Source organism: Cercospora beticola, chromosome 6, assembly GCF_033473495.1.
Source record: "Cercospora beticola chromosome 6, complete sequence".
Lineage (NCBI taxonomy): Eukaryota > Fungi > Ascomycota > Dothideomycetes > Mycosphaerellales > Mycosphaerellaceae > Cercospora > Cercospora beticola.
Window position 1 is genome coordinate 2,551,754 of NC_088940.1, and position 27,741 is coordinate 2,579,494.

General features: G+C 53.3%; 12 protein-coding genes across 12 annotated transcripts; 7 read left to right on the top strand and 5 right to left on the bottom strand.

Annotated features, from left to right (window-relative positions):
* Positions 1-534: 534 nt before the first annotated feature.
* RHO25_010077 (uncharacterized protein) lies at positions 535-3,906 on the bottom strand (the record flags this gene model as incomplete). Its single annotated transcript, XM_023601594.2, has 3 exons — positions 535-2,996; positions 3,049-3,267; positions 3,336-3,906. 3 exons carry the CDS (start codon positions 3,904-3,906, stop codon positions 535-537), a joined length of 3,252 nt encoding a protein of 1,083 aa, XP_023454088.2.
* Positions 3,907-5,353: 1,447 nt separating this feature from the next.
* Positions 5,354-6,248, bottom strand: RHO25_010078 (uncharacterized protein; the record flags this gene model as incomplete). Its single annotated transcript, XM_023601595.2, has 4 exons — positions 5,354-5,434; positions 5,512-6,004; positions 6,127-6,142; positions 6,224-6,248. 4 exons carry the CDS (start codon positions 6,246-6,248, stop codon positions 5,354-5,356), a joined length of 615 nt encoding a protein of 204 aa, XP_023454090.1.
* A 632-nt stretch (positions 6,249-6,880) lies between these two features.
* RHO25_010079 (uncharacterized protein) lies at positions 6,881-8,509 on the bottom strand (the record flags this gene model as incomplete). The annotated part of the gene is made up of 1 exon (XM_023601596.2): positions 6,881-8,509. The coding sequence occupies one exon, from the start codon at positions 8,507-8,509 to the stop codon at positions 6,881-6,883; it is 1,629 nt and encodes a 542-aa protein (XP_023454091.2).
* Positions 8,510-8,552: 43 nt separating this feature from the next.
* Positions 8,553-8,822, bottom strand: RHO25_010080 (uncharacterized protein; the record flags this gene model as incomplete). The annotated part of the gene is made up of 1 exon (XM_065603246.1): positions 8,553-8,822. The coding sequence occupies one exon, from the start codon at positions 8,820-8,822 to the stop codon at positions 8,553-8,555; it is 270 nt and encodes an 89-aa protein (XP_065459318.1).
* A 72-nt stretch (positions 8,823-8,894) lies between these two features.
* Positions 8,895-9,602, top strand: RHO25_010081 (uncharacterized protein; the record flags this gene model as incomplete). The annotated part of the gene is made up of 1 exon (XM_023601597.1): positions 8,895-9,602. One exon carries the CDS (start codon positions 8,895-8,897, stop codon positions 9,600-9,602), a length of 708 nt encoding a protein of 235 aa, XP_023454079.1.
* Positions 9,603-10,217: 615 nt separating this feature from the next.
* On the top strand, positions 10,218-11,238 carry RHO25_010082 (uncharacterized protein; the record flags this gene model as incomplete). Its single annotated transcript, XM_023601598.1, has 2 exons — positions 10,218-10,284; positions 10,337-11,238. The coding sequence occupies 2 exons, from the start codon at positions 10,218-10,220 to the stop codon at positions 11,236-11,238; spliced, it is 969 nt and encodes a 322-aa protein (XP_023454081.1).
* Positions 11,239-11,680: 442 nt separating this feature from the next.
* On the top strand, positions 11,681-12,761 carry RHO25_010083 (uncharacterized protein; the record flags this gene model as incomplete). Its single annotated transcript, XM_023601599.1, has 2 exons — positions 11,681-12,433; positions 12,558-12,761. The coding sequence occupies 2 exons, from the start codon at positions 11,681-11,683 to the stop codon at positions 12,759-12,761; spliced, it is 957 nt and encodes a 318-aa protein (XP_023453727.1).
* Positions 12,762-13,300: 539 nt separating this feature from the next.
* On the top strand, positions 13,301-15,304 carry RHO25_010084 (uncharacterized protein; the record flags this gene model as incomplete). The annotated part of the gene is made up of 1 exon (XM_023601600.1): positions 13,301-15,304. One exon carries the CDS (start codon positions 13,301-13,303, stop codon positions 15,302-15,304), a length of 2,004 nt encoding a protein of 667 aa, XP_023453726.1.
* A 547-nt stretch (positions 15,305-15,851) lies between these two features.
* On the top strand, positions 15,852-20,690 carry RHO25_010085 (uncharacterized protein; the record flags this gene model as incomplete). Its single annotated transcript, XM_023601601.2, has 1 exon — positions 15,852-20,690. The coding sequence occupies one exon, from the start codon at positions 15,852-15,854 to the stop codon at positions 20,688-20,690; it is 4,839 nt and encodes a 1,612-aa protein (XP_023453757.1).
* A 610-nt stretch (positions 20,691-21,300) lies between these two features.
* Positions 21,301-23,061, top strand: RHO25_010086 (uncharacterized protein; the record flags this gene model as incomplete). The annotated part of the gene is made up of 2 exons (XM_023601602.2): positions 21,301-21,359; positions 21,423-23,061. The coding sequence occupies 2 exons, from the start codon at positions 21,301-21,303 to the stop codon at positions 23,059-23,061; spliced, it is 1,698 nt and encodes a 565-aa protein (XP_023453756.1).
* Positions 23,062-23,240: 179 nt separating this feature from the next.
* RHO25_010087 (uncharacterized protein) lies at positions 23,241-24,725 on the bottom strand (the record flags this gene model as incomplete). Its single annotated transcript, XM_065603247.1, has 1 exon — positions 23,241-24,725. One exon carries the CDS (start codon positions 24,723-24,725, stop codon positions 23,241-23,243), a length of 1,485 nt encoding a protein of 494 aa, XP_065459319.1.
* A 640-nt stretch (positions 24,726-25,365) lies between these two features.
* On the top strand, positions 25,366-27,367 carry RHO25_010088 (uncharacterized protein; the record flags this gene model as incomplete). Its single annotated transcript, XM_023601603.2, has 3 exons — positions 25,366-25,450; positions 25,510-27,212; positions 27,266-27,367. 3 exons carry the CDS (start codon positions 25,366-25,368, stop codon positions 27,365-27,367), a joined length of 1,890 nt encoding a protein of 629 aa, XP_023453723.1.
* Between the last annotated feature and the right edge of the window lie 374 nt (positions 27,368-27,741).

Below are 27,741 nucleotides of genomic sequence, written 5' to 3' on the forward strand. Positions count from 1 at the left end.
ATCACTTCATAATACAATAAATTTCCTCTTGCCTGCCTCTGGCTATCGGTCAAGATTGTCATCGTTTCTCTTCCATCCATTCCATACCCTCACATACAATGAAGCGCTCGTATGCCATCACAGTGTCGCTCACTCAAACAAGCATAGCTGAAGTAGCTTTTCCCCCTCAAGCCGCATGCTGCAACAACCCAACGCCACCCTCTCCCGTCCACGAATTTCCGGCATCATGCTTTTTGTCCCCTTTTGCACAAGATACGTGACTGCCATTGCAGACTTCGTCATAAGCCGGTTGTATTGCTCCGAAATGTCTGGCCTCCGCTCCAACAGTAGGGCATCTCCTATGCAAGCAGTGCGGAAGGTCTCAAGCACCTTGATGCGCCGGAGGATGTTGAGAGCCTGAGAGCCAACAACAACTCTATCTGCGAGCAATTTTGCATCGGGCATCGCGCTGAGGCAGCTCTATTCTGGCTTTTGATCGTCACTGGCAGAGCTCGTAGGCCCATAGATGTAGGAATGTTCTTCGCCCAACGTGATTCAGCCACCTTTCCTTTCAGACTCGTTGGCCGGCAATGGTTGCCCACCAGACCCATTCGCAATTTTCGCACTAGCCGAAGATTTATTCTTCTTGTGCTTGTGCTTGCCTCCCGGAGCAGTCTGCCACTCGTTGGCCTTCGAGGACGGGACACCGAGCGAGGCGTTCTGGGAGGTAGAGCTCTTGCCCTGGGTAGCTGTGGCGGGGCTCGATGGGTTGGGTGCACTACCCCTTCTCTCATGCCCAAGCTTGGTCTCGCCCTTGAGGCCTTGGCTCTCATGCAATGCCTGTTTAGCATCGGCGACTTTGGCGGCTTTCAACAGCCCGTTAGGCTTGGATGATTCTTGTTCGAACGTTCTGGCATGAGTTGGTGATGGGGTACGAAGCTCGGCCACTGGCGATAGCATTGGAGCTCCCAAAGGTTGCAGCGCATTCAACTCTGAATGATGCCCATTAACCCCATTGACGTGCGTGCCATTGGGCACAGGAGCTGTGCTTCGTTCTGGCGCCGGCTTTTGCTTCGGAGGGATATTCTCGAAGTCGCTAGCACGCCGCTCCGGGGCGGGCTGATCAAAGCTCGTTCGGATCGGTTGCGGGCGATACCGAGATAAATCTTCGTGCTGAGTGCTGAACAAGACCTCGTTCTGAAGCTGAATGCCGGGCCCAGCCACTCCGTTCACATGAGTCTTCTCGACAGGTCTTGGTACTGAGGGTCGCGATGACCCATTGACGATGACCGGCACAGTTGTGCTACCATTTACCACGAGTGGGCCTGAATTGAGAGGTTGACTAAGCGGCACTGTCGACGGTGTCTGAGGCTGTGTAGTGCCTTTGGGGCTTTCTCCCATCTGCACCGGCTCGGCGGTCATTTCACCATTGAGTGACAGTTCTCGCAGGTGCCCCAGCGGCGAAGGTGATCGTGAGTTGTGTCTGCCGTTGACCACAGGCGGCGCCAAGTCAGGCGTTACCCTTCTTTGACGCGTGGGAGGGTCTCGAAGCGTCATCATGGGTGGCTGCATCTGGCTTGCATTTGAGAAATGTTGCGGTCCAAGCTGCGGTGAGCTAAAGTATCCGACATATTCCTTTGGCATCGCACTATCGAAAGCATGGCCAGCAGGATGGATGCCGGGGAATTGTGCGCTCAGGGATAATTGCAGACCAGGGTGGCCAGCATGAACCTGCGAAATGGAACGTTGCCCGCCAAGCGCTCCAGAAACATCGTAGCCAGGATGTACTTGTTGCTGCAGGGTCAGCGGATGCGGCAAAGAACGTCCCGGCTGAGACTGTGACCTAATCGAGCCGGCCGAGGCGTCTGGCACACTGGCACGATGGCCATTCCGTCGCAGTGCTGGCACTGCGGCTACGAGTGATGGTGATGACGGATTTGTGTTCGTTCCGTCCCTCTGTCGAGCCTGTGACAATGGTGAAGGAGGTGGGTATCGCGGAGCCGCTGGATAGTGATAGAGGTATCCAGGCAATAGCGGTGCAGACTGGGGTGGCTGATCCGCAAAGCGTGGACTCGTAAGTCCATTGGCATACTGTCGCGGTCGAGGTGAACCGGTTCCAGCTAAGTCCCCAACTCGCGCGGAAGCAGCAACCTGTTGTTGTTGCCTTTCCAATTGATGTCTGAGTGCGTCTTGTTGAGCCTGCAGGAACTGGTATTGCTGGAACAGCTGTTCGTGTAAAGTTCCTTTGACTTGAAAATAGTCTGCAGGATTGCCACCGAGGGGCGGACTGAAGGGCAGTCCCGTGCGATGGTGACTGTAAGCTGCGCCACTAGACGCCCTTCGATTGCCAGATCTTTGCCCAGACGTATTCCGGTTGTTCTTTCGTGATCGCGTTGAACCGGCTTCCTGGTTGGATCGATTCGTCTGCGATGCGCTCCTCGTCAAGGTAGGCTTGGGTTTCGGAGGTGGTCTTTGGAATATCGGTCGCTCCGGCTCCGGTGGAAACACGAATTCCTCGCACATCTTTTGCAGTTGCAGCCCATCTTCGAGAAGATCAAAAGCCCGCCTGATCTCCTGGTGGATACCATACCAAGCATAGTCGTCTGCCGAATTGCCCAGATTCCGATCCTGAGTGAAAGGCTCTTCAACGCAAAGCCGCACCCTCGATTCCTTATCCTGGTAGTTGATCTTCGGATCCCATCCTTTCTCCTTTCTGGAAATCGCTCGTCCCTCTCGTACACAAACAACATTTTTGGAATATTCAAACTCGTACCCGTAATGTCGGAAAAATTGGAACAGCAGCTCTCCAAGACTTTCTGTGTTTTCTGCGCCCAAGCCTCTCCGTGTCCGCAACAGCGAGTCGACGTCGTCCGCAAACGGGGAGATCTCTCCAGAAGGAAGCTTCGTCCGGCAGTCAGAAATCTTTTGAAGCGAAGGTAGAATCGGTGGATCCCGTGTTTGCAAAAAGTTTATGATCATGCAAATCCACGTATAAGAGCTGATGGTGCCGCCGTATGCTGGAGAAATCTCAGTACTGTATCGAAGGGGAAACGTATGGCATTGACTTACCCGCGTCGTTCAAGATCCGACACTTAGTCCAGTGCTTGATGATCTTAGCCAACGGACGCACCCTCTTATCCAGTTGCACATAGGTCTTGATCATCCGCGTATTCTGCAGAGCGAGCGAATTGTTGACATTTAGATCGACCGACAACCTTAGCTCTGGATCCCAGCACTTAACAATGGGCACTTTGGCATTCGGTCGACAGACGACTTTCGTCATGCCATCTGTGAGGGGTTAGCTCTTGATCTGCGTCGTACGGTCTGGTGCGTATTGTAGCGCCCGTAAGACATACTGTTGTGCAGCACCTCGGCCAGCGAGTGCATCGACTCGAGCTGTTTGAGATCTGTTGTGATGCAAATGTCCACATCCGAGTCCTTCGTGCTCAGGAGATTCCCTGATGACCCAAAGACATTCACGCTTATTTCATGCCCTGGCCACTTTTCTCCCAATATTCGTTCCAACTTTGTTGTCAGTTTCTTCCTCCGTTGTTCACTGTCCATATCAGGCAGTAGCCGGTCATAGAGGTAGCGGACGTCAGCACTCAGCTTTGTCTGCTCTTCGGGCTGTAATGTCTTTTTGGGTTCCTTCTTGGGCGGACCCAATTCCTCGTTGCCGCCATCGACATAAGGTATGCGTCGCTTCCGGAACTCGCTGCCAGATTCAAAGGCGCACACGCCCGTGTTGGCTCTACTCGACTTCTGGTTGTCCACGGCTTCTGAAGCCACGGAGCGTGGCGACTGGTTGGCAAGGTTGCGGTGCGGTGACGGCGATCTGGAGTGAAAACGGCCTAAGTCGCGCGGCTTCTGGTGCGGTGTCGAAGGGACGGAGCTGCTGTGATGCGATTGCAAACCGGGTCGTGACATTGTCGCCGAGGGCTGTTGCTCAAACCTCGAGGAGGGATGTGCAAGACCCGCCATGGCTCTACAGACTTCCTGTGTCACCGGCGCGGTCCCACAGATATTATGCTGGGGAGTGCCGCTCCCATGGGCCACGACGGGGGATGGCAGCAGCGTGCCAGCGAGCGGAGGAAGTTGCAGCGGCGGTCGGCTGTTTGGGAGACAGCGTCCCAGACACGAGGGTTTCGGGCGGGTGCAGCAGGGCAGGAATGGGTCGCTGGCCGGGTCGTGGTCTGGTGCGTGCGACGCCACTCAAGGACGGGCAGCGCTGAAAGGAGTGGTGGGCGGTGGTGGTGTCGTGGAGGCCGTCGCGTGCGGAAAGTAAAGTAATTGGTGGTGAATACAAGCACTCTCGTGTCCGGACCCCTGTTCGAGACGAGCCAGAGAGATTGACCGAGCCTTCCGTTTCAGTAGAGCAGCGCACTGGCAGGTTCTGCGAGCGACGAGAGGCAACACGCCGCGGAAAGCAGCAGAGAATGCGGTCGACTCGGCGGGCGGTGGTTGTGCGGGCGGTGGTGCAACACGTGGGCGACTGTGATGGCGGAGGGCGCTGCTTTGGGGGAGCGGTGATCCCTCTGGGCTGCAGGAAAGCAGTGACAGCAGCAGCAATCGATGCTGATCAGGCCGACCTGGTCCTGTCCTGTCTCTGACCCGCGTGGAATCCTTTCACGCGTGCGCCTGCACCCACTCTCGTCGGCGGTCTTTGACAAAGACAATAACAATATACTGCGCGGGTCCGATCACACGGCGTCCGCGGCACATGGGCAACACAACAACAATCACCACCACTCGCACGGGTAAGACTTGTCTCCCACTGAACAGTACCGCATCGACCCTCGCTGCCGCTACTGCTGCTGCCCGCGCGGCGCACCGCGAACGAGGCTCATCATGGGTACATTATTGTCGCCGCGGCGATGCTCTGATGACGGGCACATCCTCATCTCGAAACATGGCTCCCCCCATTAAACTCTCCTCCTGCCTGCGTGGCCCACGCAGTCATCAATCCCAATTCTCCTGGCCCGACATCAAACACGCCACTTGCACGCTGCACCGCGCTTTTCGCGTTCCAGAATCGCGCCTCACTGCATGCATGCTATCCTCGTGGCTTATGCGTGAGCCGAGTGCCCTGTCAGCCGTCGTGCTCCAGGAGTGCAGAACAGCGACGGCCTGATGGAGCAGAACAGGCATTATGCTCAGCGCTGCTGACCGACCCAGGACAAAAATATCCCCCTTCGGACCTCTACCCATACTTTGACGAATTCGGCGACACGCGCTGCGCTCATGTATTACCCGAGCGCTCACGACCTGATTAATCATTTCTCAATTCATTCACATGCACAGGACTGTACAGTTTCAGACACGTCGACTCTCATTCAAATCATTCACAGCATGTCTCGTATCCGGCCTCCAACCCTCAAAACTTACACAGTGCCTGCAAGCTCTCCTTAGTCTTTGCATTATATTCCTTCACCAGCCCAGCAATCGCCTTGAATTCCTAAAATAATCAGTCAGCACAACACGATCCCATCCACACCTATCCGCGCATCAGGCCCAGAACAAGAAGCAACTCACCTCAATCTTCGCATCCCCCATCAACTCATACAAAAAGCTCTCCGAACTCGTCACCACCGCCCCCTCACTCCTCAACCTCTGCAACGCAATCGGAATCTCCTGCGGATTACAACTACTCACCCCATCCGCAATCACATACACCTTATGCCCCTCCCTCAACAAATCCAGCGTCGTCTGCGTAACACAAATATGGCTTTCAATCCCCACAATCACACATTCCCGTTTCTCGCTCCCCAACTCTTGAAATGCCTTCTGCACCTCCGGCGTCCACATTGAAAATTTCGATTTATCCGCATGCACGATCGTTTGCACTCCCTCCGGAGCATCGAGTTTCAATTCGGGACATGTCTCGCCGAGTTTGGAGCGGAGTTGAGTTGTTGCGACGACGGGGATGGAGAGGATTTGGGAGGCTTTGAGCAGTTTTTGCGTCGTGGCGATTACGGCGGGGTAGTTGTAGATTGCTTTGGCGAATTTCTCTTGGAGGTCGCAGATGCTGATTTCACGTTTGGCGGTTAGTGGTGTAGTGGCTTGTGGATCTCTCGTGTGGGATGTGAGAAAGGATGCGACAAAGAGGTCGGGCGCGTGGAGTGAAGATGGGATTGGTGGGAATCTCACAATAGTGTCGGTCGTGCTGTTTTGAAAGGGCATCATCAGCTCAAGACACTTTTTTCTTCCTTAACGTTGAAGGAAGGCATTGGATGGGGAAGTATACCTAATCGTCGCGCTGGACCCGCCATTTTGATAATTCAATGTGAAGCGTTTTCAATTCTCAGTTCGTCTTTGTTTCTCTTATCCAGCACTAAATCAATTGTGCAACAGTGTCGAGCGGTATGATGTGAACAGCAAATAGAAATTTGGAGAGTATCCCATCACAATCACACATCCCACCAACGACATGCCATGATGCACTCCGCATTCGTCCGCATTACCCGCCGGGGCGCCAAAACTGTACTGTGATGTCAGTCCGATCGGCCGGATCCTTCGAAAAGCCAAAGGGTCCTGGTCGCCAAGGATTACACAATCGGATGGGCTGAAGAAGAAGGGGGTGGGGTTTCACACGTGGATGGTATAGAGTGTGGACTACGGAGAATATATTGTGCTAATGCTGTGTTGGCTTTGAGACAGATTCAAAAGGTTAACGTTCCTGGTTCCTTCATCGAGTCGGTGGGCATGTTGTAGTGAAAACAGGTCGTGGATATCAGGGGCCAGATCTTAGCTCACCACTTGAGATGGTCTTGACCACGACTGCGTCTTAGACATAGTGAGGTGGTGAGCTGGAAACTGTTGTGTTCAGTACAAAGCAGACATAACTGACAAGTGCTTGATGCTTCTGTTTATGACCGAAAGGCGACGGCACCAAACAAGTGGCTTAGCCGACATTGAGAGACCTGCTGCTCCCACTACCCGCCTTATATATCAGAGCATTGTCAGTGTCATATATATCCCAGCCACGGTTGTCACAAATCTTCTTCGCTTGCCGGTACAGGCCTGGAAGTTCATCCTCGTACATATCCCGCACTTCTGGATGCAGGAACCATTTCTGAATGTTGGCACCCTGCTTGGAAAACAAATTTGCATCCTGGATTTCGTCTTCTTCCTCGGCCCCGGCGGCGCCTCGTCGACGGCGGGCAGCTGCAGCTTGTGCTTTTCTGACTTCTTGAGAATAAAAGTCCGCTTCGTAGGCGAAGAAGATCTCGCGGAGCCATTTTCGAGCCTCGGTAGGGTTGTAGAATGGATTCGGAGGATCTTCCTTCGCTTTCTCTTCCGGTCGTTGGATGGCTTTGCCCGCCTTGTAGTCTTCTTCGCTGGCATACTCATACCGATCTGCAGTCATCTTGACAGCTGCCTCAGGAGCGTCAGCTTGCGCCCAGAGATTCTTCTCTAAATGCAATTGCGCGCGATATAGGAAAGCAGGAGCATAAAAGTACTTCGCTGCTATCTGGAGCCATTCAAAAGCCAACATATATCGTTCTTTGGCTGAGTGAGGGAAAATGGCATTGTGAAAGAGGCTTTCTTCTGGTTTAATTTCAGGTTGCTTCGCAAGCCCAAAAAAGAGCAACACGTTTTGCAGCATCGAATTTTCTGTCGGTGATGGGAACGAGTCGAAAGGTGTTGGTTTGACGTGATTCGGTGGCTCGTCCTCGAGATATTTCCAACCGCTCTCGGCGTAGAACTTTCCCAGCTCATATGCAGCAATCGGATGATTCGATGCGGCAGCTTTCGTGACATAGTACAACCATTCACTCGTCGGCATATGGTTGTGCTGAGCATCATACTGCTTCACAAACGTGGACGCATGGTAAAATGAAATCGGATCGTCTTGCTTGCAGCCAACTTCCATGGCCCATCGACATTGTTGCATTTCGTCTTTGCCTTTGCGCTCAGATCTGTAACGATGTATTAACATCAGCTCGATCCATGGGCTCGATAGTTCCAGGGGGTCTGGTGCAAATTGCTGAACATCTTTGAACCCAGTAAGACGCTCCCTCTCTTTCTCCTCCGCATCTTCGACAGCTGCGGCCATTGCGTCGGTCCACATCTCGATCGCTCGCGCTTCATTGCCAAGAGCACGTGCCACTTTGCCCTCGCAGACCATGGCGCGAAAGTTCTCTTTCTCGCTGGCAATCCGTGACAAATGCTGCTTAGCATATTCGATTTCTCGAGCCTTCAACTTTTCAGGTTTCCTTCTCGCCTCGAGTAGAACGTGTGCCATTACTCTGATCGTGGCCTCAACCACGCCCGCGCGAGACATGGATAGCAACATCCTCTTGGCAGTGTTTCGATCGTACTTGTCTCCAACAGTGAGGAGAGTGTTCGGAATCTGCCAGCAGTCCTTGTCCAACAGATCGTGTGCGTCCATAATCTCGCGCATCTTTCTTGGGTCTATCGTGGTCGAGCTGCGCAGGTTGGGCTGCAGAGCGTGAAATGCCTTGATAAATCCTGCCACTTGCTCCGGACCCGTGCTGAAGTACCCTCTTTCGTGATCACGTTGTAGCATTTGTACCACTCTTTTGGAGCCTTCCTCGCTCCCTTTTCTTAGACTAAGGCCGTCTATCTTCCTCCACGCAGCAGGACTCTTCCTCCAACTTGACCATCGAACTGAGCCGCCATTGCTGCCGAATGTGGTCCCGCATCTGCACGCGCAGATAGTGCATTGTGCATCGGACTTCAGAGCCGAAGACGAGACGGCCGCGACTCGCTTCAAGGACTGCTGTAGCATCGAGAGTAGATCGGAGGTCCAATGTCGAATGTAGGACGGAGCTATCGGGCAAAGCTCCAAGCTGGACTTCGGCACGGGCCACACGCGCCATTTTCGTGTGGCGGACTTTCCATCTCGTGGATTTTGCAACGCAAAACGTATCGGCATTTCCTCAACAGATCTCATGGCGGAAAGCATGTCACTCACACAGATCCCCCTGACAATCATCGTCGCAGCCACAACGAAGAATGGCATCGGAAGAGCAGGCGGATTACCATGGCCAATGCTGAAGAAAGACATGGCCTATTTCGCCCGCGTCACAAAGCGTGTACCTGTGCCCAAAGACACTGGCTCGCTGCAGTCTGATAAGCTGAAGGAAACCATGCTGTCAGGCACGCGACAGAACTTGGTCATCATGGGCCGCAAGACTTGGGAAAGCATTCCGCCCAAATTTCGACCACTAAAAGACCGGACGCACATCGTGATCAGTTCACAGGACCGAGCTTCACTGCAACCTATACCGGACGATGTAGTCGTTGCCTCAGATATTCTTTCTGGTCTGCAAACACTGGAAGAATCGATCAAGGCTGGCAAGTCGCTGCCAGTCGGCCGTGCGTTCGTAATTGGCGGCAGCAGCATCTACAAAGCAGCTTTAGAACTTCCACAACTGCAGCGGATTCTCCTGACTCGCATCGAGAAGGACTACGACTGTGACACATTCTTTCCCATAGGCCTTGGCAAAGGCCAGGAATCCTCCGGCGAATGGCGCTGTGCAACGCACGAAGAATTGCGAAACTTCGTGCAGGAGGAGATCGAAGAGAATCCTGTTCAGCAAGAGTCTGGCGAGGATTTGGTCTCGCTGCATTTTCAGCTTTTCGAGCGTACCGCGTGATCAAAACATTGTCCTCGAATTCGATATCACGAAGCACGGAGAGCCCTGACACGTGCTGGTCTCGGCAAAGGATGTCCCCGCTGCTCCACTGAACCTTGTCGCTAGCTTTAGTGGTCTGCACATGAAAGCTCATCAGCGTCATATGCGTCAGGCACGTCGGCAGAACGTTGGCACAGCTATGAGCAACTGTTTGAACAGCGCTCGTCCTCGGGCGTGAGCCTTGCGACTACTTGGTCCTTTCACATGGCGCGCCGGCCTCACTTCCGAGGACTCCCTTTCAGCGCTCGAACCCGTGATCACCCGAGCTCCTGTGGCCGAGGTCCATCTCCGCTCGTCCAGAATCTGGAGAGCTCTCCGCGTCGACGCGACTAGCACCCAGGCTTGGCCAACCTACGTAAGGTTGCAATGACTTCCTCGGCCTGCCGGTCGAGCTCATGCGACAATTTCGAGCTCTCTGCACGCTCACAATTTTCGACTCATTGCTTCTATAGTCATACTCTGGCTCACGGGCTCAGTAACCATCAGCGCCTGCCTGCAGACGACTTGAACAGGTTCCACCTCTGTTGGGTGTTACCATAGACTACACACACTGCTATACAGTAGCCGGCGTCTGAAATGTCTGCCAAAAGCACAGCAGGCCCAGGTGGCCGCAAGCCTGCCTCAGCAGCCACCAATCTCATTGGTAAGGACACCAGCAGAAGTCTGTTCGGCCAATTGCTAACCACGACCCGTAGCTGGTGGAGGAGCCGGCATGATGGAGGCCCTTGCGTGCCACCCACTCGATACAATCAAGGTGCGAATGCAGCTGTCAAAACGGCAACAACGAGGTGGAAAGCGACGTGGCTTCATTAAGACTGGTGTGGAGATCGCCCGTAAAGAAACACCTCTTGGTCTGTACAAGGGTTTGGGTGCCGTTCTCACGGGTATCGTTCCAAAGATGGCCATTCGATTCACGAGTTACGAATGGTACAAGCAGCTTCTCGCAAACGAAGACGGTACAATCAAGGGAAGTGGTAACTTCCTGGCTGGTCTGGCAGCAGGTGTGACAGAAGCTGTTGCTGTGGTCTGTCCGATGGAGGTTGTGAAGATTCGTCTGCAAGCTCAGCACCACAGTATGGCTGATCCGCTCGACGTGCCAAAGTACCGCAATGCTGCTCACGCTTGCTACACTGTCATCAAGGAAGAAGGAGTTGGCGCCCTGTACCGTGGAGTTTCCCTCACAGCCCTTCGCCAGGGCACGAACCAGGCCGCAAACTTCACGGCATATACAGAACTCAAGGATATCATGCAGAAAAGAAGCGATGATCCTACCAAACCTCTACCGGGCTACACGACTGCCGCAATCGGACTGATCTCAGGTGCCGTTGGACCTTTCTGCAACGCCCCAATTGACACGATCAAGACGCGTCTCCAGCGAACACCAGCCGAGCCAGGACAGACCGCTATGAGTCGTATCACAACTATCGCATCGCAAATGTTCAAGCAAGAAGGTGCACGAGCTTTCTGGATGGGTATCACACCTCGTGTCGCTCGTGTTGCGCCCGGGCAGGCTGTCACCTTTGCCGTCTACGAGTATCTGAAGGATATTCTTGAAAAGGGACGTGAAATGCTACCTGGCAACGACTACCAAGAATGAGAAAGTAAAGCAGCTATTGAGTCTTGGTGTGGAACCAGACCACTATTGGAAGTTGGGAGTGATCAGTGTTGCTCAGGTATGTTCGCCAAATAGTATACCCATGATCTGCTGCTATGCGCTCAGAACAGGCGCCGAGACGTGAACGACGAGTCCGACAGTGTATAGACATCCAAATTAGCCGGGCATCCGACAATTGAGTTCAAAAGCGGCAGTTCAAGTTCACAAGTTCTCCACATTTGGAGCTCTCAAGCTCTCGCACTTATCGCACACCCTGTGAACAACATGTATTACACACGATATGCTGTCAAGACTTGTACATGACTTTAGCATCTATCTTCTGCCCCCACCGCACTAACATTGTTTCTCTTCCATCTGTTCAGGATATCATTTTCAACAGCTCACCTCACTAATTCTCTAGCTTCACTGAAAGTCCCTCGCCACAATGTCATCGAGCAATGCCCAAGACGAGCAGCACCACAAAGCCGTTATTGGCAATGGAGACAACTTTTGGCTCTTCTCATCTCAATCAGGCTTCGACCTTACACACCCTCCCACAGCAACTTCACCTCCCGTACAACCGAGCGTTACCATCGAAACGACTGCCTCGCCGATCACGATCGATCCTGCGAAAAGCGCTCTGATTATTATAGACATGCAGAATTACTTTCTCTCGCCTGCACTTGGGCGAAGCAAAGGAGGTGGACATGCTGCTGCAGAGCAGTTGATCGAACACGCAATTCCTGCGGCTAGGAAACATGGCATCAGAGTGGTATGGGTCAACTGGGGTCTGACTGAACAAGAAGTTGATGAGCTACCACCTGCTGTGAAAAGAGCTTTTGGATTTGAGGCTACTGTTGATAGTAGTGGGAAGGAGAAATTTGAGGGGATAGATGTGTCTTTCGGCGTGGACAAGCATGGAGTGAAGGGAAGTAGAAGGCACAAAGGTGTGGGCAGTGATATCGGCCCTGTGAAAGATCCTGAGACTGGGAAAGATTTCGAGGGTGGGAGGGTTCTCATGAGAGACAGCTGGAATGCTGCGCTCTTTTCGCCACTCGACCAGGTGTATGAAGAAGGCAGGCAACTGGAAAAGTTGCCAGATGTATGGATCCACAAGAATAGGATGAGTGCGATGTGGGGCGTCGATACGGCTCTTGAGAAGTTTCTGAAGCAAGAAGGAATCAGGACCTTGTTCTTCGTAAGTGGCACCTTTCTTCTCTCGCTGATTTTAGCTTGGCTCGCTGCCCTTCGGAGATGGTGGCACGCAAGCATTCGCAACGGCGTTTGTGCAGAGTCGACTAAGCGAAGCTGACTATCCGTAGACCGGTGTGAATACCGATCAGTGCGTTGGCGGCACGCTCACGGATTGCTTCAGCAAAGGCTACGATGTTATCCTGCTGACTGACGGCGCCGCAACAACGAGTCCGGACTACGCGCAGAATTGTTACGATTTCAATGCGAAGAACACGTATGGATTTGTCACCCGTTGTGAGCGCTTCGCGGCTGGTGTCAAGCGATCACCTTGATGAGTCTCGGTGAGAAGTGAAGGGCAGGCGATGGTAGCATCGACCACCCACTCAACCCGGAGCTCAAAAATGCACTCGCACATTCGGAAAGCGATTTTACAAGTTTCACGAGACACCAACAATTCACGTGAAGGTGAACAACCTTCCTTTCGCGCTCCACATTACTCACACCCACGCTGACTTGACTTTGGCGCAATACCACAACTTGCTAGCAACTACGCGCCGGCAATAGCGACCTGCACTTCGCATGCCGCGAGCATTGTCGTAAGCCGAAGAATAGGAACTAGCTATTGTGCCTATTGTGAGTTGCTGCATTTCGTCGACAACAATACGCTCTGAACAACGTCAATAGGAAGGAGCTCCTATTGTACGTGAATAAACGATTAGCCGGCATGCCGCCGGTCTTCAGCTCACTTCGCCGTTTGCTTTCTCTTTGCAGCTTCCACCTTTCCGCCTGACCTTCGCAATTTCACGATCATCGTCGCCTTCACAACTCACTTGCACACTACCAGACCGCGCGCACAGCGATTCCAGCCACCATGGCGACTATCAACGAAGCCATTGAGATCACCTCTGACTCAGGAGGAGAAGAAGAACGTCCACAGGTGCCCAGCACACCAGCAATCAAGGCGTCAGCCTCAGTGCCTCCACGAAGCGTCGCTCACGACGTCGAGGCAACGCCGACTCCAACACAAGCGCCAGCACCTGCACCGGCTCCTTTGCCAAATGATGACTCAATTCAGGAAGTGACGGCCACGTCAACAGCGCCAGCAGAGCCAGCTAGGCCTACCAACTTCCAACCAACCCCACGTCGTCTTTACGATCTGCCCGAGTACGCCGACCGATACACCCCAATCTTCTCGACACTTGAAGAGGTCGTGTACCGTGATCCGTATGCATTCTCGATCAAGCCACCTTGTTGGCAAAAGTGGAGTGCCGAGGAGTATCGTGCTTTCGCGGACTATCTCGAGCTGGTCGATTTGAAGCCTCTTTCGCGGATTTTGGGCAAGCCCGTAGAGGAAATTTACCACATGTATCACACGTTGGTCACAGGCCCCTTGCTCGATGCCAGCAATGCACGTCGCCGAGGTGAGGAGGGCATGAAGAGTCTTTTCGAACTTCACAACAATCATGGAACCCCGAACAGATCCTGGACCGCCGAAGGCATCAGGGCTGAGTTCGAAGCTGCCACGTTCTTGACTGTCCACCTCATTCTCGAGGAGAGTGGAATCAAGCGCAAGATCAAGCTGGCTGATCTGACGAACGATGACTTTTCTTGGATCAAGCAGAACGTACCTCTGGAGCAGCGGAAGGTTCTGTCTGGGATCGACAACGGCGTCATCAACAAGCACGACACAGAGGACGGCCTGCCCCCGTGCGTGATGTCGAAGCGCAAGGCATCCCCAGAGCTCGAAACTCCCAGACCAGCCAAACAAGCTCGCCTTATGAAAACCAACACCGCGCCTGCAAAGCTTCGGGCAACTCCGTCAACATTCTCGAATACTCCGAACGATCTGACGGCGTCCAGTCAACGACCAGCGACACCATCAAGGCCACAGCAGACACCACAACAGCAAGATTCGGCTACCCTACCGGCGCAGACACCAGCCAGTCCCTTGGGCCCCCAAACGCCAGCAGCAAAACCGTCACTGTTGGCCAAGTTTCAAGCACCATCGCCGAAGTCCCTTTACAGAAAGTGGACTGACGTAGGCCTGGATGCGCGGTTCTTCGACACTGCTCCTTCGACTGTGGTACTATTGGAACGATCGAGCAGAGAACAAATCGCCATATCCCGCTTTGCCATGAACGACGATGACAAGAAGTGGCTGAACGACATGAGAGATGGCAAACACATCGATATTCATGCGTGGAAGCCGCTCGTCAAATCGCGAAGCCTGGGCACTCTTGAAGCTTTCCGTCCATGGACTACTCAAGGCTTCATTGCTCGATTTGAGAGCATATCCCGTCTCACGGTACACGTTTTGCTTTTGAGTGACCGAACGCAGGCAACAGTCAAACTTGCGGATCTCACGGACATCGACAAAGCTTACCTTCAAGAGCACGTCAGTGGTGAGGATATGAAGACGCTGTTGAGCAAAGGCCAAACCGCTGCGCAAGCGGCTTCCTCTCAAGCTGCATATGAGAGAAGAGCTGCTACTGCTATCAGCGATGGTGCCGAAGAGGGGGCTGATGAAGCTCAAGACGCTGCTGTGAGTGAGCGAGATGCCCAGCCGATCAGACACGATTCAGTATCACGTCAAGCTGTTGATCCCGTCAAAGACACCGACGTACCTCCACCTGAAGGTGAATCTGCGCAACATCCCGACGAAGTGATTACTGGTGCGCCGCCACGAAGCTGGACAGGCCGGAAGCTTGCTGGCAAGCTTGAAGGCATCTCCAAGCACCAAGTCTTCCTCAGGCTTGAGAACCAGCAAGGACTTAACTTGATCCCTATGGAAGAGTGGTCAAGTGAAGACTACAGCTGGTTGAAGGGGTATCTCACTCTCGAGCAGAGGAAGGTTCTTTCGGGGAAGGCAACATGAGACCAAGAGGAGAGGCATTGTTGCTATTGTCGTGTACAGTTCGGTTTTTTCAGGAGTCTCTGGTCGTCCTTCACTTGGTATGAGAAGGAAGAGAGGTGATGTCTTGGAATGTTCGAGCGATGTGACATTGGGTTCGAAGAAGACACGCGTGGTGCAGATTGAGAACACTTGGAAGGCATTGAATCGCAGAGAGGTGGTTTAGGCTGTGTACCCATCAGAATAGCAGCTCTGGATTTCGAGGATAGAGATCAAAATGCTTCCACGCGACCTCTTGTTGCTGTTTGTCGATGTTTTGTTTCGTCTGACGCTGCCAGCTGTGAGTGACGAAGTGGGCCACTGGCTCAGACTTCCAAATGCGGACGACTTATCCGATTCCCGCGGTCGTTTCTCCGACCGTGTATCCGACGAAATGCAATGCATCACCACCTGCTTGCATTTTGGTTCAGAGATCTATCGACTACGCACGAACACCCACAACACCCCAGTCGATCATCCGCAATCGCATATGCATCACTGCTGATCAGTAGCCCACAATGGCGCTGCAGCAATGTTCAGCAACGCTCGACACGTGCCTTCGAAGGCTGCCCTGAAGGTCCTTTACCAACTCGCCTACATTTCTTCTGGAACCGCAGTGGGCGTCGCAACGCTATGCGCCGAGGAGCGCAGACGGCGCACGCTGGTCGTGCAGAAGATAGCGGATAACGCGAAGAGAATCAGGCAGAGTCCTCAGCATGTTCGGAATCGGCGACGACGATCCGCGGACGAGAGTCGCGAGAAACATGCCATCTTAGCAGGAGAGGGCGATGTTGGCAGTGGAATCGAGCTTGATGAACGTGCAGTGCGAGCGGCGGAACTGCCATCGGCCGTGGAGGATGGATATGCGCAAGTAGCGCAACAATCTGGCCGGACACGAAGACGATTGCGAGCATCGTCTAAGCGACAACCTCGTGAGAACGTCGAGGACAGGAACACTTCAGTCGCTTCCCGCACGAGTGAAGATGCACCAAACGAGCAGTCTATGGGTTCAGCGACGCAGGCTAGCATTGTCCGCTCTGTACATGTACCGTCTCAAGCACGTTCCATGGATCCGGCTTCGGCACCACAAGGCATCGTTCGCAAAGTACAGCTTGGCCTTGACCATATTACAACTCGCAGCGATGGTCGAGAACATCGCCAATGGCCAATTCGACCCCCGAGGCTGCGCACCTTAGAGGCTTTTCAGCGGTCATCGCGAGTCAGTCCACCCAGCATTGATCATACTTATGAAGCTGCCAAAGATGTTATGTGGGAAGTGGAGAAGTTCCTCGTCTCTGCAGCACGAGTTGGCGTAGCAGGTGTGGATCAGCGTTGGAAACACATGGCCTCGTCTCTCCTGCATCTCTCTGCAACGTGTGGGATGAGGTTAGAAGTGAACCGACTGATGCAATGGCTGGCCAAATTCGATGCTTTGTCGCCAGAGCTGATTCTCATGATTTGTGAATCATGTCGCCGATTCTTACGAAGACCTAGAACGCCCATGCATAGCGTTCTCCTGCTCTACCGGGATTTGTTCAAGATGCCCATATTTACCCAGCAAGAAGATGCTCTCCGTGTACGATCACAGCTTGCAGTAGTAGAGGGCATTGCTAGCTTCTCTGGCGGAATCGTGGACAAGGAACAGATCTCCACAGCCTACATCGAGCTTTTCGACAGTGAGCTCTTAGTGCAAGAGCTCGCTGCACGGCACGAAACGCTCTGTGCCCATAACGATCATCAATTGGCGCACACCCTGGTCTTTTCTGTCCTCGAGAGTACGACCGTGAGCAACGAGTCGAAGACCCGGTATGAGAAACTTGTCGATCAGTGCATCAAGTCCTCTCTCAACGGTGGGAAGCTTGCCTGTTCTGTGCAACTATGGTTGAAGGGATATGCCTTCTTTCAAAATACGGAATACGGGCTCTCACAATTTGGCCGCCGTCTGACTCATATAGCAACGCTTGCCAGAAGAACAAGGTCAATCAATCTGCTAGAACCAATCTGCAGGCGGCTAGCAGAGGCCGAAAACGGGCATTACGCCGTGCTTGATTTCATCAATGAAAACTGCAAAATTTCGCTGGCTATGGCATGCATCGCGATGGCGGAACCACCAATGGCGCTGCTCGAAAAGCTCCACAGCGAGCTGGCCCAGCCGCGAAAGGACGAGATCCTCTTTGCCCAAGCGGATGCGCAATTGAAAGAGATGTGGCAGAGTACCCGCAGCCTTCCGGCCGTATTTGCAGCCTACGAGAATTTCCGAAAAGCCCGAGCTCATCTTATCGATGAACAGGTCTGGGCTGGCTCAGTCGGTCCCCCTGAGATGGCATTAATTGAGATCTGTAATTTGGCTGGTCAACCAGATCGCGGGCTTCAGATTCTGTCATCCGCACAGATTACCCGCCTTGAATCAGTTGATTCATTCTCGTTGGCGGCTTTGACATTGGCCACTAAGAATTCTTGGGAGACGTTTGCAACGTTGATATCGTCGGCTGCAGACTCGCAGCTCTCGATCGCCGACGACAGAGTCGCAACGAACCGATTGGATTATGCTGTGATGAAATATGGACAGCGACACAGCGCAGCTGAGACCTGGGAGTTCATATCTGGCTTGGTGGCACGTGTCAAGTTTGTTCCCACTGCGGCGACCGCGAAGACCATGCTTCGAAAGTTAGCATCTGAAATGACACCAGATGAGCCCAGCCCGATTCTGGATTGGCTACATTACATGCAATCTTTTGGTGTCGAGTCCATTCTGGATGCAGATACGGTAACGACAATGTTTCGCCATCATTATCGTGAGGTCCGCACACCGCACACGTTGCTCATGCACTTTTCCCGACGGTTATACAGGGCTGTGCCTTACTTGAAAGCAGGCAGTTTGAGGGGCATCGTCAAAGAGGCCATTGCTTACGATATGAGAGAGTTGGACACCAAATATCAACAGGCAGTACAGCTCGCAGCAGAGATCAATTTGCAGCGCGTAACAGAAAACAGCGCGATCATACCTTTGCCCATTGGAAGGACACAGCTGCAGACACGAGCAGGTATTCAAAAGTATCGGTCTTCGCAGACAGAGCAGACGTCGGGCGTTCGTGAGAATCCGCTGCCAAGCGCGGATGCGAAGCACGATTTGCACGATGTGCATCCCTCCTCTGAAGGAGATGTACGCTGGGAGCCCAACGACATACCACTAGGGAGCCGACAAGGCGCTCTTGTGGAAGCAGAGAGCCCTGATCTTATGGCCGAAGTCAGTGACGACGCTACCATCGAGCCTTTCGAAAGGGTTATCCAAGACTACTATGCTGCGGAAGACGACGCGGCAATGGAGCTCAGCCCGCGACGTAAAGAGACAGCTCGGACTACAAGAGACGCGCTTTCAGCCGATCGCGAAACGGTCGCAGCAGCCACCGCTGATTCCACGCAATCGACCCCAGGACAACCCCAAGTACACAGGCGCGAGAGGGAGAACAGCAAGCAAGATATCAGTGGCCTTCCAACACGCATTGGCGCGCTCTCTGGAAAGCAGGAGATCGGATACTCTGGTCATGGCAGCTCAGTGTTTGCACGTAAGCAGGTATCGAACATGGTTCTGGAGTATTCCGCGAAAAGGTTCGTGGAAGTCCTTGACCTGTACGAGAAATCTCTTGGGCCAACTGGACGTCCCTCGTCACCTTTGGCGCTGTCTGTAGCTGTGCAGGCACGCATCCGTCTGGACAACGGTGCGATCGATGGAGCCAAGCAAATCATGCTGGCAGCGCAAGACGCCGGTTTCAATGCAAGCTGCGCCTCAGCGCCGATTCTCATCAGAGAAATGCGGATGATGCGTCGCGAGGACAAGCGAGATCTTGCAAAGTTACGAGATAAAGTGATGGAGTACTATGTTGCGAATGCCCGGAACGGCTGGCCAGTATCGCACTACGTGGGCGTGTCAGCTGCAAACCTTTTGATTGACAATCATGAGCCTGCTCTCGGCATCGACTTACTTAACTTCGTTTGTAGGGACAGATGGGGCAGCCACGATCCACCTGACATTGTCACGATGACCGTCTTCTTGAAGGGCTTCATGGCACTCAAGCACCTCAAGGGCATTATATGGGTCGTGCGCAAGGTTCTAGGTGAGAAGATGCGGATCACTCGCAAGTTCTTGCATCGTTTGCGGACCAGTCCAAAGTCATTCGAAAGGTTTCCACATCTACCTCGAAGTCAACGAAAATCAGTAGACCCGATGACTCTTCGTCGATTGAAAACAGTGCGAGTGCTTTGTATACATCAGCGCATGGCTCAGCGGAACAATGCCAGACGCCTTGGATTCAAGTTTGTCGCTGTTTTACGTCTTGCGGCACGCTACCAGCAAGCATCGAGTGAAGAGGAACGACAGTACCTTGTGCAGCTTGAGCATGAATACTACAAGAGGAGATCGGGCGAGGGTTCCACGATCTTGAACAAGCAAGTCACTCAGATGTACACGGCCCGTCGAGCCTGGTCACGCTACAGGCGCATCGCTCGAGCCTCGTTTCGTAAAGAATGGGTACGCACGAGGTTCGGTGAGAGGCAGAAGACCACTGCAGTGTTTCAAAGCTTGCGGACAAGGCAGTACCGGCAGTTCAAAAAAATGAACCCTGCAATTCCCGGCGGCCGACCTGCATCCCTCAAACAGTATCTCGCACTACTGAGGAGCAATCACGGCAAGCTCCCGAAAGATCTATCAGGCAACCCTTCATCGAAGGCAGCATATACACCACTGCTTCACGACGACACGACTGATGGGCTCCAGCAGCAGCAGCGGCCGCACGTTGAGCCCTTTGCGCTTCCGGAAACGAGAGAAGAGTCAAAGGCATCGTTCACACCACCGCTGCGTGAACACCCGGGAGATATGCTCGAGGAGCAGCATGACTCTGGGCTCACGAAAACAAGAGAGAATTCGCAGCTAGCGTACACGCCAGTACTGCATGAAGGCGCGGCAATTGGACTCCAGGAGCAGCGTGACGACTTTGCAGAGTCGATGAGAACGAAAGCCGAGTCGAAGGCAGCATATTCTCCACTGCTGCACGACGACACCCAAGATAAGGCCCCAGAGCAGCATGTCAAGTTCACAGAGCCCGTGAGCACGAGAGAAGAGTCTCAGCGTGGGCATGTTGAGCATTTGCGGAAAATCATCTCGAGGCACATTCCTGCACAGGCCGATTCATCGTCAAAAGCACCGTACGCAACCTCGATGCACTACGACGTTGGACAAAAGCCACCGGAGCAACACTCCAAGTTCACGAAACCCAGGGCCACGAGAGAAGAGTCCCAGCATGGGAAGATAGAGCATTCGCAACAGAGCACTTTGAGAGAGAAACCTGTACTGACCTACGTACCGTTTAATTGAAATTCAGCCGAAAGCCGGCACAGATACCCTTTGGTGAATGACGCTGTAGATGATAGAGAGCGACGGAATGTATTCACTGGGCGTTGAAACGGATGGGAGGGCATTGTTTAAGCATAGCGATGGTGTTATCGTCGCAATTTTCAATGTAAGAAGGAGTCCAGATCCCGACATAGGTACATGGAGCTATCTGGCAATGTAAAATTGCGGCCGCGAGAAGGAGAAATAATCACTCGTCTCATTTCAAATCATCCCAATGCCCGTCAATATCTCACTTGCATGATTCGCTTCATCATAATTGAGTGACTTGAATTCTCCCCTTCTCTATCGTGCAAGGCGTGGTCAATTAGTCATATGTCTCCCAACGAATACTCTCTCCGTATCGTTCCATATCGAGTCTATTCGTTCGATTGACAAGAGGAAGCTTCTCTGCCTCGTAGACACATGTTGATTTGATAGTTGATGTGCATATGTTGAAGTATTTATGCCTGAGGCATGAAGCTTCCTCGTGGCGGCAGAAGGCAGACGCGCCTAAGCTCGCCCAAAATTTGGGAAACAGCACATCACCCACTCGACATCACCGCAACTTGGTAAAAGCTGCTCACATAACGCCATGTCGCTCTCAATACCAGGTGCGCCCAATGCTGGGCTATTCAAGCCCGGCTACCAAAAGTACGCAGCACAAGTCAAGCCACCCAAGCGACACCGAACAAACAGCTGATAGTGTCCTCGTAGCTACGATGCAGAAGACGGAGCCGTAATCCGCAACATCGATGCCTGTCGCCAAATCGCCTCGACAGTTCAGACCTCCCTAGGTCCCTATGGCCGCAACAAAATTGTCATCAACCACCTCCAAAAAATGATCCTGACCAACGATGCCGCAACAATTCTCCGCGAACTCGAAGTCGTGCACCCCGCTGCGAAACTCCTCGTCATGGCGTCTCAGCAACAAGAAGCAGAAATGGGAGATGCGACGAATATGGTGATTGTGTTTGCGGGGGAGCTTTTGAAGAAGGCGGAAGAGTTGATCAGAATGGGTTTGAAGACGAGCGAGATTGTGCAGGGATACGAGAGAGCTGGAAAAGCAGCGTTGGAGGCGCTGGAGCAGTTGGAGATTGATAAGGTGGAGGACATTAGGAATCAGGAAGAGTTGGCGAAGGCGTTGAAGACTGTCATTGCGGCTAAGCAGAGCGGGAATGAGGAATTTCTGGCTGATTTGGTTGCGGAGGCAGTGCTTGCTGTCCTGCCGAAGAATCCTTACAACTTCAATGTGGACAATGTGCGGGTTGTGAAGATCATGGGAGGTGGATTGGAGCAGAGCAGGGTTGTGAAGGGTATGGTGTTTGGACGAGAACCGGACGGAACTGTGAAGAAGGCACAAAAGGCGAAGGTTGGTGTGTTCAGCTGCCCGATCGACATTTCGCAAACGGAGACCAAGGGCACGGTGCTCATCAAGAACAGCAAGGAGCTGTTGAACTTCACCAAGGGCGAGGAGTCACAGATGGAGAATGCGATCAAGGAACTGCACGATTCTGGACTTCGCGTGGTTGTGGCTGGTGCGACTGTGGGAGAACTGGCGATGCACTACCTCAACAGATTCGGCATTCTGGTGATCAAGGTTCTATCGAAATTCGAGCTCCGACGTCTATGCCGTGTCATTGGCGCAACACCACTGGCACGTCTCGGAGCACCAATGCCAGACGAGATGGGCAACATCGACATCGTCGAGACGCTGGAGATTGGCGGCGACCGAGTCACAGTCTTCAGACAAGAGAACGAACAGACCCGAACAGCCACACTCGTCCTCCGCGGCGCAACACAAAACCACCTCGACGATGTCGAGCGAGCAGTCGACGACGGCGTCAACGTTGTCAAAGCCATCACCAGAGACCCCAGATTAGTACCTGGTGCGGGCGCAACAGAAATGCAACTCATTGAGCGCATCACAGCTCTTGCAGACAAGACTTCAGGCCTCGCACAATACGCCATAAGAAAATACGCCGAAGCCTTCGAAGTCATTCCCCGCACACTGGCCGAGTCAGCAGGTCTTGACGCAACAGAAGTCCTCGCCAGATTGTACACTGCTCATGCACAACAATCTCAACGCGACGGATCCTGCAAGCCGAAATCCGACAGCGAGGAGGAGGATGTCCCAGCCATTGGCGTGGATCTCGACACCAGCGGCTCATCTGGTAGCGGGACACTGGATGCTGAGGACGAGGGCATTCTCGACCTCATGGTTACAAAGAGCTGGGCGATCAAACTCGCGACTGAAGCCGCGAGGACGGTGCTCAGTGTTGATCAAATTATTGTGGCGAGACAGGCTGGTGGGCCCAAGCCGCCGCAACCTAATGCCAACTGGGATGAGGATTAAATGTCTCGCGCGAAAGCTATGTAACTTGATTGTGTATGCAAGGGTCATGACAAGAGAGAAAGAGAAGCATAGAAGGCGCTGGCTGGCTAGCCTAGAGGCGTGAATGAAGTGGTATGTAGTATACCCGCGCAAAATGAATGATCAGCTTGCTTGTTTGGAGCTTCAAAGCGATCACCTGCTCACTGGACACTACCTTCTGATCGAGCTTCTTCAATCTGCCCTCGCGATTGCTGTGCCCTTCGGTTCCTCCTCCTCCGATTTGGGACCGCATTACCATTCCCATCATTGCTTTCCACACATTCTGTCGTTTGTTGCGCGTCCTCATCCTGGCATCCAGATATCTCTCGTTCCGCCAACTTTCGCCCATAATCATCATCATACCTCGCTAGAATCTCCTCCGCCCTTGCCCCAAGCACATCATCGCCACTCGCGAAAAGGAAATCTCGCATCTCTTCCCATCCGGCACAGGAGAGATACGCCCCTTGATTCCGATATCTCATGACGGCTGTGAGGGCTTGTGTCATGATTGGGTCGCTGATTGGTAACGACAGGCGCAAGTGCTCAAGTAATGTGACAGTGGGCCTTTCCCGGGTGACACGATATTTGAGCGCATCGAAGAGGTTCTGCCAGATAGGTCGAGGTCGAAGTTCGAATGCCAAAATGGCTTGGTAGAGATCGATGAGGTCGGATATATGCATTTGGGAGAAATTGCCAGGGGTAAATGCGGGGAGAAGGGTTCCCAGTGGGGTCGGCTCGACATTTTGCATCCATTCGATGATTGATCGTATTGCTTTGATCGAGGGCAGCCGTGGAGAGTCCAGGTCTAGGATGATTTGCTTTGGCGTGTTGGACCTAGGCGTGTCTAATGGGTGACGACGTTGGTTCTTGCTATTGCTGGTGGGACCAGTCTGTAATCTCGATAATAATGGCTCACCATAAAAGTGTCTCGTGTCTTCAGAATGAGGGCCTTGAAGTTTGAACAGGCGCCGTGCTACCGTGGAAAACCGTAGCAGCAGCCTTAGTGGTACTTTTTGAACAAAAGTCTCGCCGAGGTAGACATCCACGGGCTCTTGAGAGTCTCGATGGCCTGATACACCTCCCAGAAGTTGTGTTACAGGACCCGTCCACGACGAGGTTCCATTGTACGAACACGGATTGGAGGACGACAGGTAGTACGAGAACTTGTCTAGCGAGGGATCGTACCGCAAACGGTTGCCAGATGTCGCCCACTTTGGGTACTGATACCAGAAGGGCTCCGAGAATGAATCGTTCACTGAGTGATGAGGTGTAGCATGAGGATGACCAAAGCTACGGTAGGTGTACAAGCTGGAAAGCCTCGGAGGCAGCCCCTTTCCAGCAGCCGGTACAACATCTGAGAACTCCGGAGCAACACTCTCCCAGAGCATGGCGGGGTTCGAAGCTGCGGCCTCTGATCCTGAGACGGACGCCTCGGTCGAGGAGCGAGAAGAACTGATGCCTGCATCGCAATCCGTGACTGGGTTGGTCGAAGTTATATATGGGTCGGAGGACATATTGTGGGCCTGGGATCGCTTCTCGTCGATAGAAGAGGTATCGTTGCGATGCGCGGGATCTTTGGAGTCACGCCTCGCCTCTGTCGCGGCATCTGGTGATATTGACGAGCCATCGGTGCTGGCAGCATTCATGCTTGTGACCTTCACCCGAGATATTCCACATTGCTTTTGTTCACCAGTCATTCATGCTGTTTGCGGGTGTTTTGGAGGTGAATGGCAAGGGCTGTGAGAGGTGATTCAGCCCATTTTGGCAGCAGAAGGCGATGCAGCCGTGAAGTTGGCGTCAAGGAAGAGCGCGAGTGAGGCCTTGTTTGCTCCTGCATGCAGCGGCTCTGCGAGCGTTTCTGTTTCAACGCGCTGTGGCGCCTCAATCTGAGGGCTTTTCTCTTCCACGTGTAGTCACCTTCACTGCTTCACCAACATTAACACTTCACTCGACACGACCGACGGTAAGTCTCTGGCGATGGAAGGCTGCGAAGTCTGGCTGGCGACGATAGAAAGTCCGTCTTCCGACGAAGGTAAGCGATCTCCCTTCACTTCTCCAAGTCTCGGCGCATGTCATCACGAGTTGGCGGAAGGAACCTTGAGTGCAGCATGTCAACCACAGCTGCGGGAGCTCGCCCAGCAATCTATTTGGGCCTCACAAACAAACTCCCCCGATCAACACGAGTCGCAGCGTGATCGCGAGCGGCACTGCGCATTCCTTTCATCTTCAGCGCAGGGCAGCAGGGCACGGCAGACAGCAGCAGGCGACGCTAGGCAGGCAGGCAACATGTGGGACGACGAGGACAACAACCCCTACGGCTCGTTTGAGCGTCGCGACTCCGAGACCAGCGACATTCAGTCGCCTACAGATCGTGCGTGAAGCTAGATGATCCATTCTCCCGCTCGGCAGCCACTAACAACTTCCCCCAAGAATACAATCGAGCATCGACCCCACCATCTGGCCGCTCCTCACTCGATCAGCCGCCAAACTTCCTCTCCCGACCAAACGACTTGAGCGATGAGGATCTCGATGACAGTCAGATCAAGGCGCCCAAGGTGCAGCCCAAAGAAGGAGGATACGACAGCAGGATAGAGCAGATTCTATACGAGCATCCCGACCTACAGATCGAGATTGTCCACGCAGGCAAGAACACCGAAGGCGGCGGGGGCTTCATCACATACACAATACGGACCGGCGAGATCATAGTGCGGAGACGCTATTCAGAGTTTGCCTCGCTGCGACAAACACTGGTCAACTTGCACCCGACGCTGGTCATCCCACCCATTCCAGAGAAGCACAGTATCGCGGACTACGCTGCGAAGCCTACGAAAGCTAAGGAGGATGCGGGTATCATCGAGTTACGGACCCGCATGCTTGCGACTTTCTTGAACAGATGCAGGCGCATGAAAGAGGTGCGGGAGGACGGCGTATGGTGGAGATTTCTCGACCCCAATGTGAGCTGGAACGAAGTGCTTCACTCGCATCCAGCTGCCAGTATACCGAAAAACAACCTCAAAGCACCACCTCTCGATCCGGCCAACCCCTCGACTGCTCATCAGTGGCTACCGATCCCAGCTGCTAACGCAAAGTTGCGCTCATCCTCTGGTTCTTCCGCATCAGGCACACCCACTTCTCCTCCTCGCAATTCTGCAGTTCCATCAGCTGCCGCACATTCGACGCCACAGATACAGTATGCCAGGTTTCCACCGCTTAATCAGACCTTGAGCGAAAGTGAGCTGGATCCCTACTTTTCTTCGTTCGAGAACAGCTCGAAAGAGCTGGAGACGCTATTGACAGGCTCAATGGAGAAAGTCAATGCTCGGCTGCTTCGCCACCTCACAAGTCTCGGCGAGGACCTGATGGATCTTGGGGCACGGTACAATGCCTTCTCACTGTCGGAACAGTCTACCAGCGTGGCACATGCCATCGAGAAAGCTGGACAAGCCTGCGATTTCACATACATACAGTCACGCGATTTGACTTCCGCACTCAGTGCTGGCTTCGCAGAGCCAATGCGAGAGAGCGCCCAGTTTGCAGGTGTTGTGCGAAGTGTGCTCAAGTATCGGGTGCTGAAGCGTGTCCAAGAAGAGATGACCCGAGACGAGCTTGAGAAAAAGAAGACTAGGCTGGCGCAGCTTGAACAGAGTGAGATTGAGGCGAAGCGCATCGAGCAGTATATGACTTCTTCCGGAATGCACAACACACCCAGACGAAGCGCGAGCAGTGGCAGCAATCGCAACCGACCCGGCACAAGCGACGGCGATAATGCTTCGGTCGACAGTGACTTTCCGCCTACTCAGGGCGAGACCTTTCCGAGCGCGGAGCAAGGCGGCTCTCAGGAGCCATATGGCAACACGCCGACAAGATCCGCTAGTAGCGGTGGCCACAAGCGAGGTCCAAGTGGTATCGTGAACAAGATTTTCGGTCGCGTCAGCCATACGATACAAGGAGTCACGGACCAAGATCCGGAGCGCGCTCGAAGAGATGATCTGGGCAAGACGAAGGAGAGCCTCTCACAGCTGGAGCAGGCGCTCGAAGTCTCGCAGAAGGACGTCAAGGATGCTAGTTCAGGTGTGCTACAAGATCTTCGTCGGTTCCAAGGGACGAAGGAAGATGACTTGCGGATGTACATGGTGAGTGACGCTTGCCCAGACTTTTGCATTCCGCGTACTAACGTGTCAATTAGCTCAACTTCGCCAAAGCGCACGTCGAGTGGTCGAAACGCAGCTTGGAAGAGTGGGAGAAGGCAAAGGTGGAGATCAACAAGATCGAAGTCCGGGGGTTGTAATCAAGCCATAGGAGCTCGCTCACGTTATGCATGTGCCAAAGGATAGGGCGATCTTGCATAGAGCATTACCTTGGTTGGTATGCCCAATAGCTCTGCACTCTCTGCAGCGTTATCATCGCAGATTAAGCAACACCCGCAGTATCGCTCAGCAACGTGACCACTTTCATGCCAGACCGCCTATCTGCTTCGAACTCACAAGCTTTCACCGCAATGATAATTTTCCACGTTAGTATATCGGATAGTATGGACTATGCATTGGAATGATGTGAGCGTAGAACTTAATAATGCAGACGCTAGATTACATTTTTTTATGAACGGTATCCCGTAGCAGCAATCCTGCTTTCCACATTTCCTTTGCCGCGATTTCCTCCATG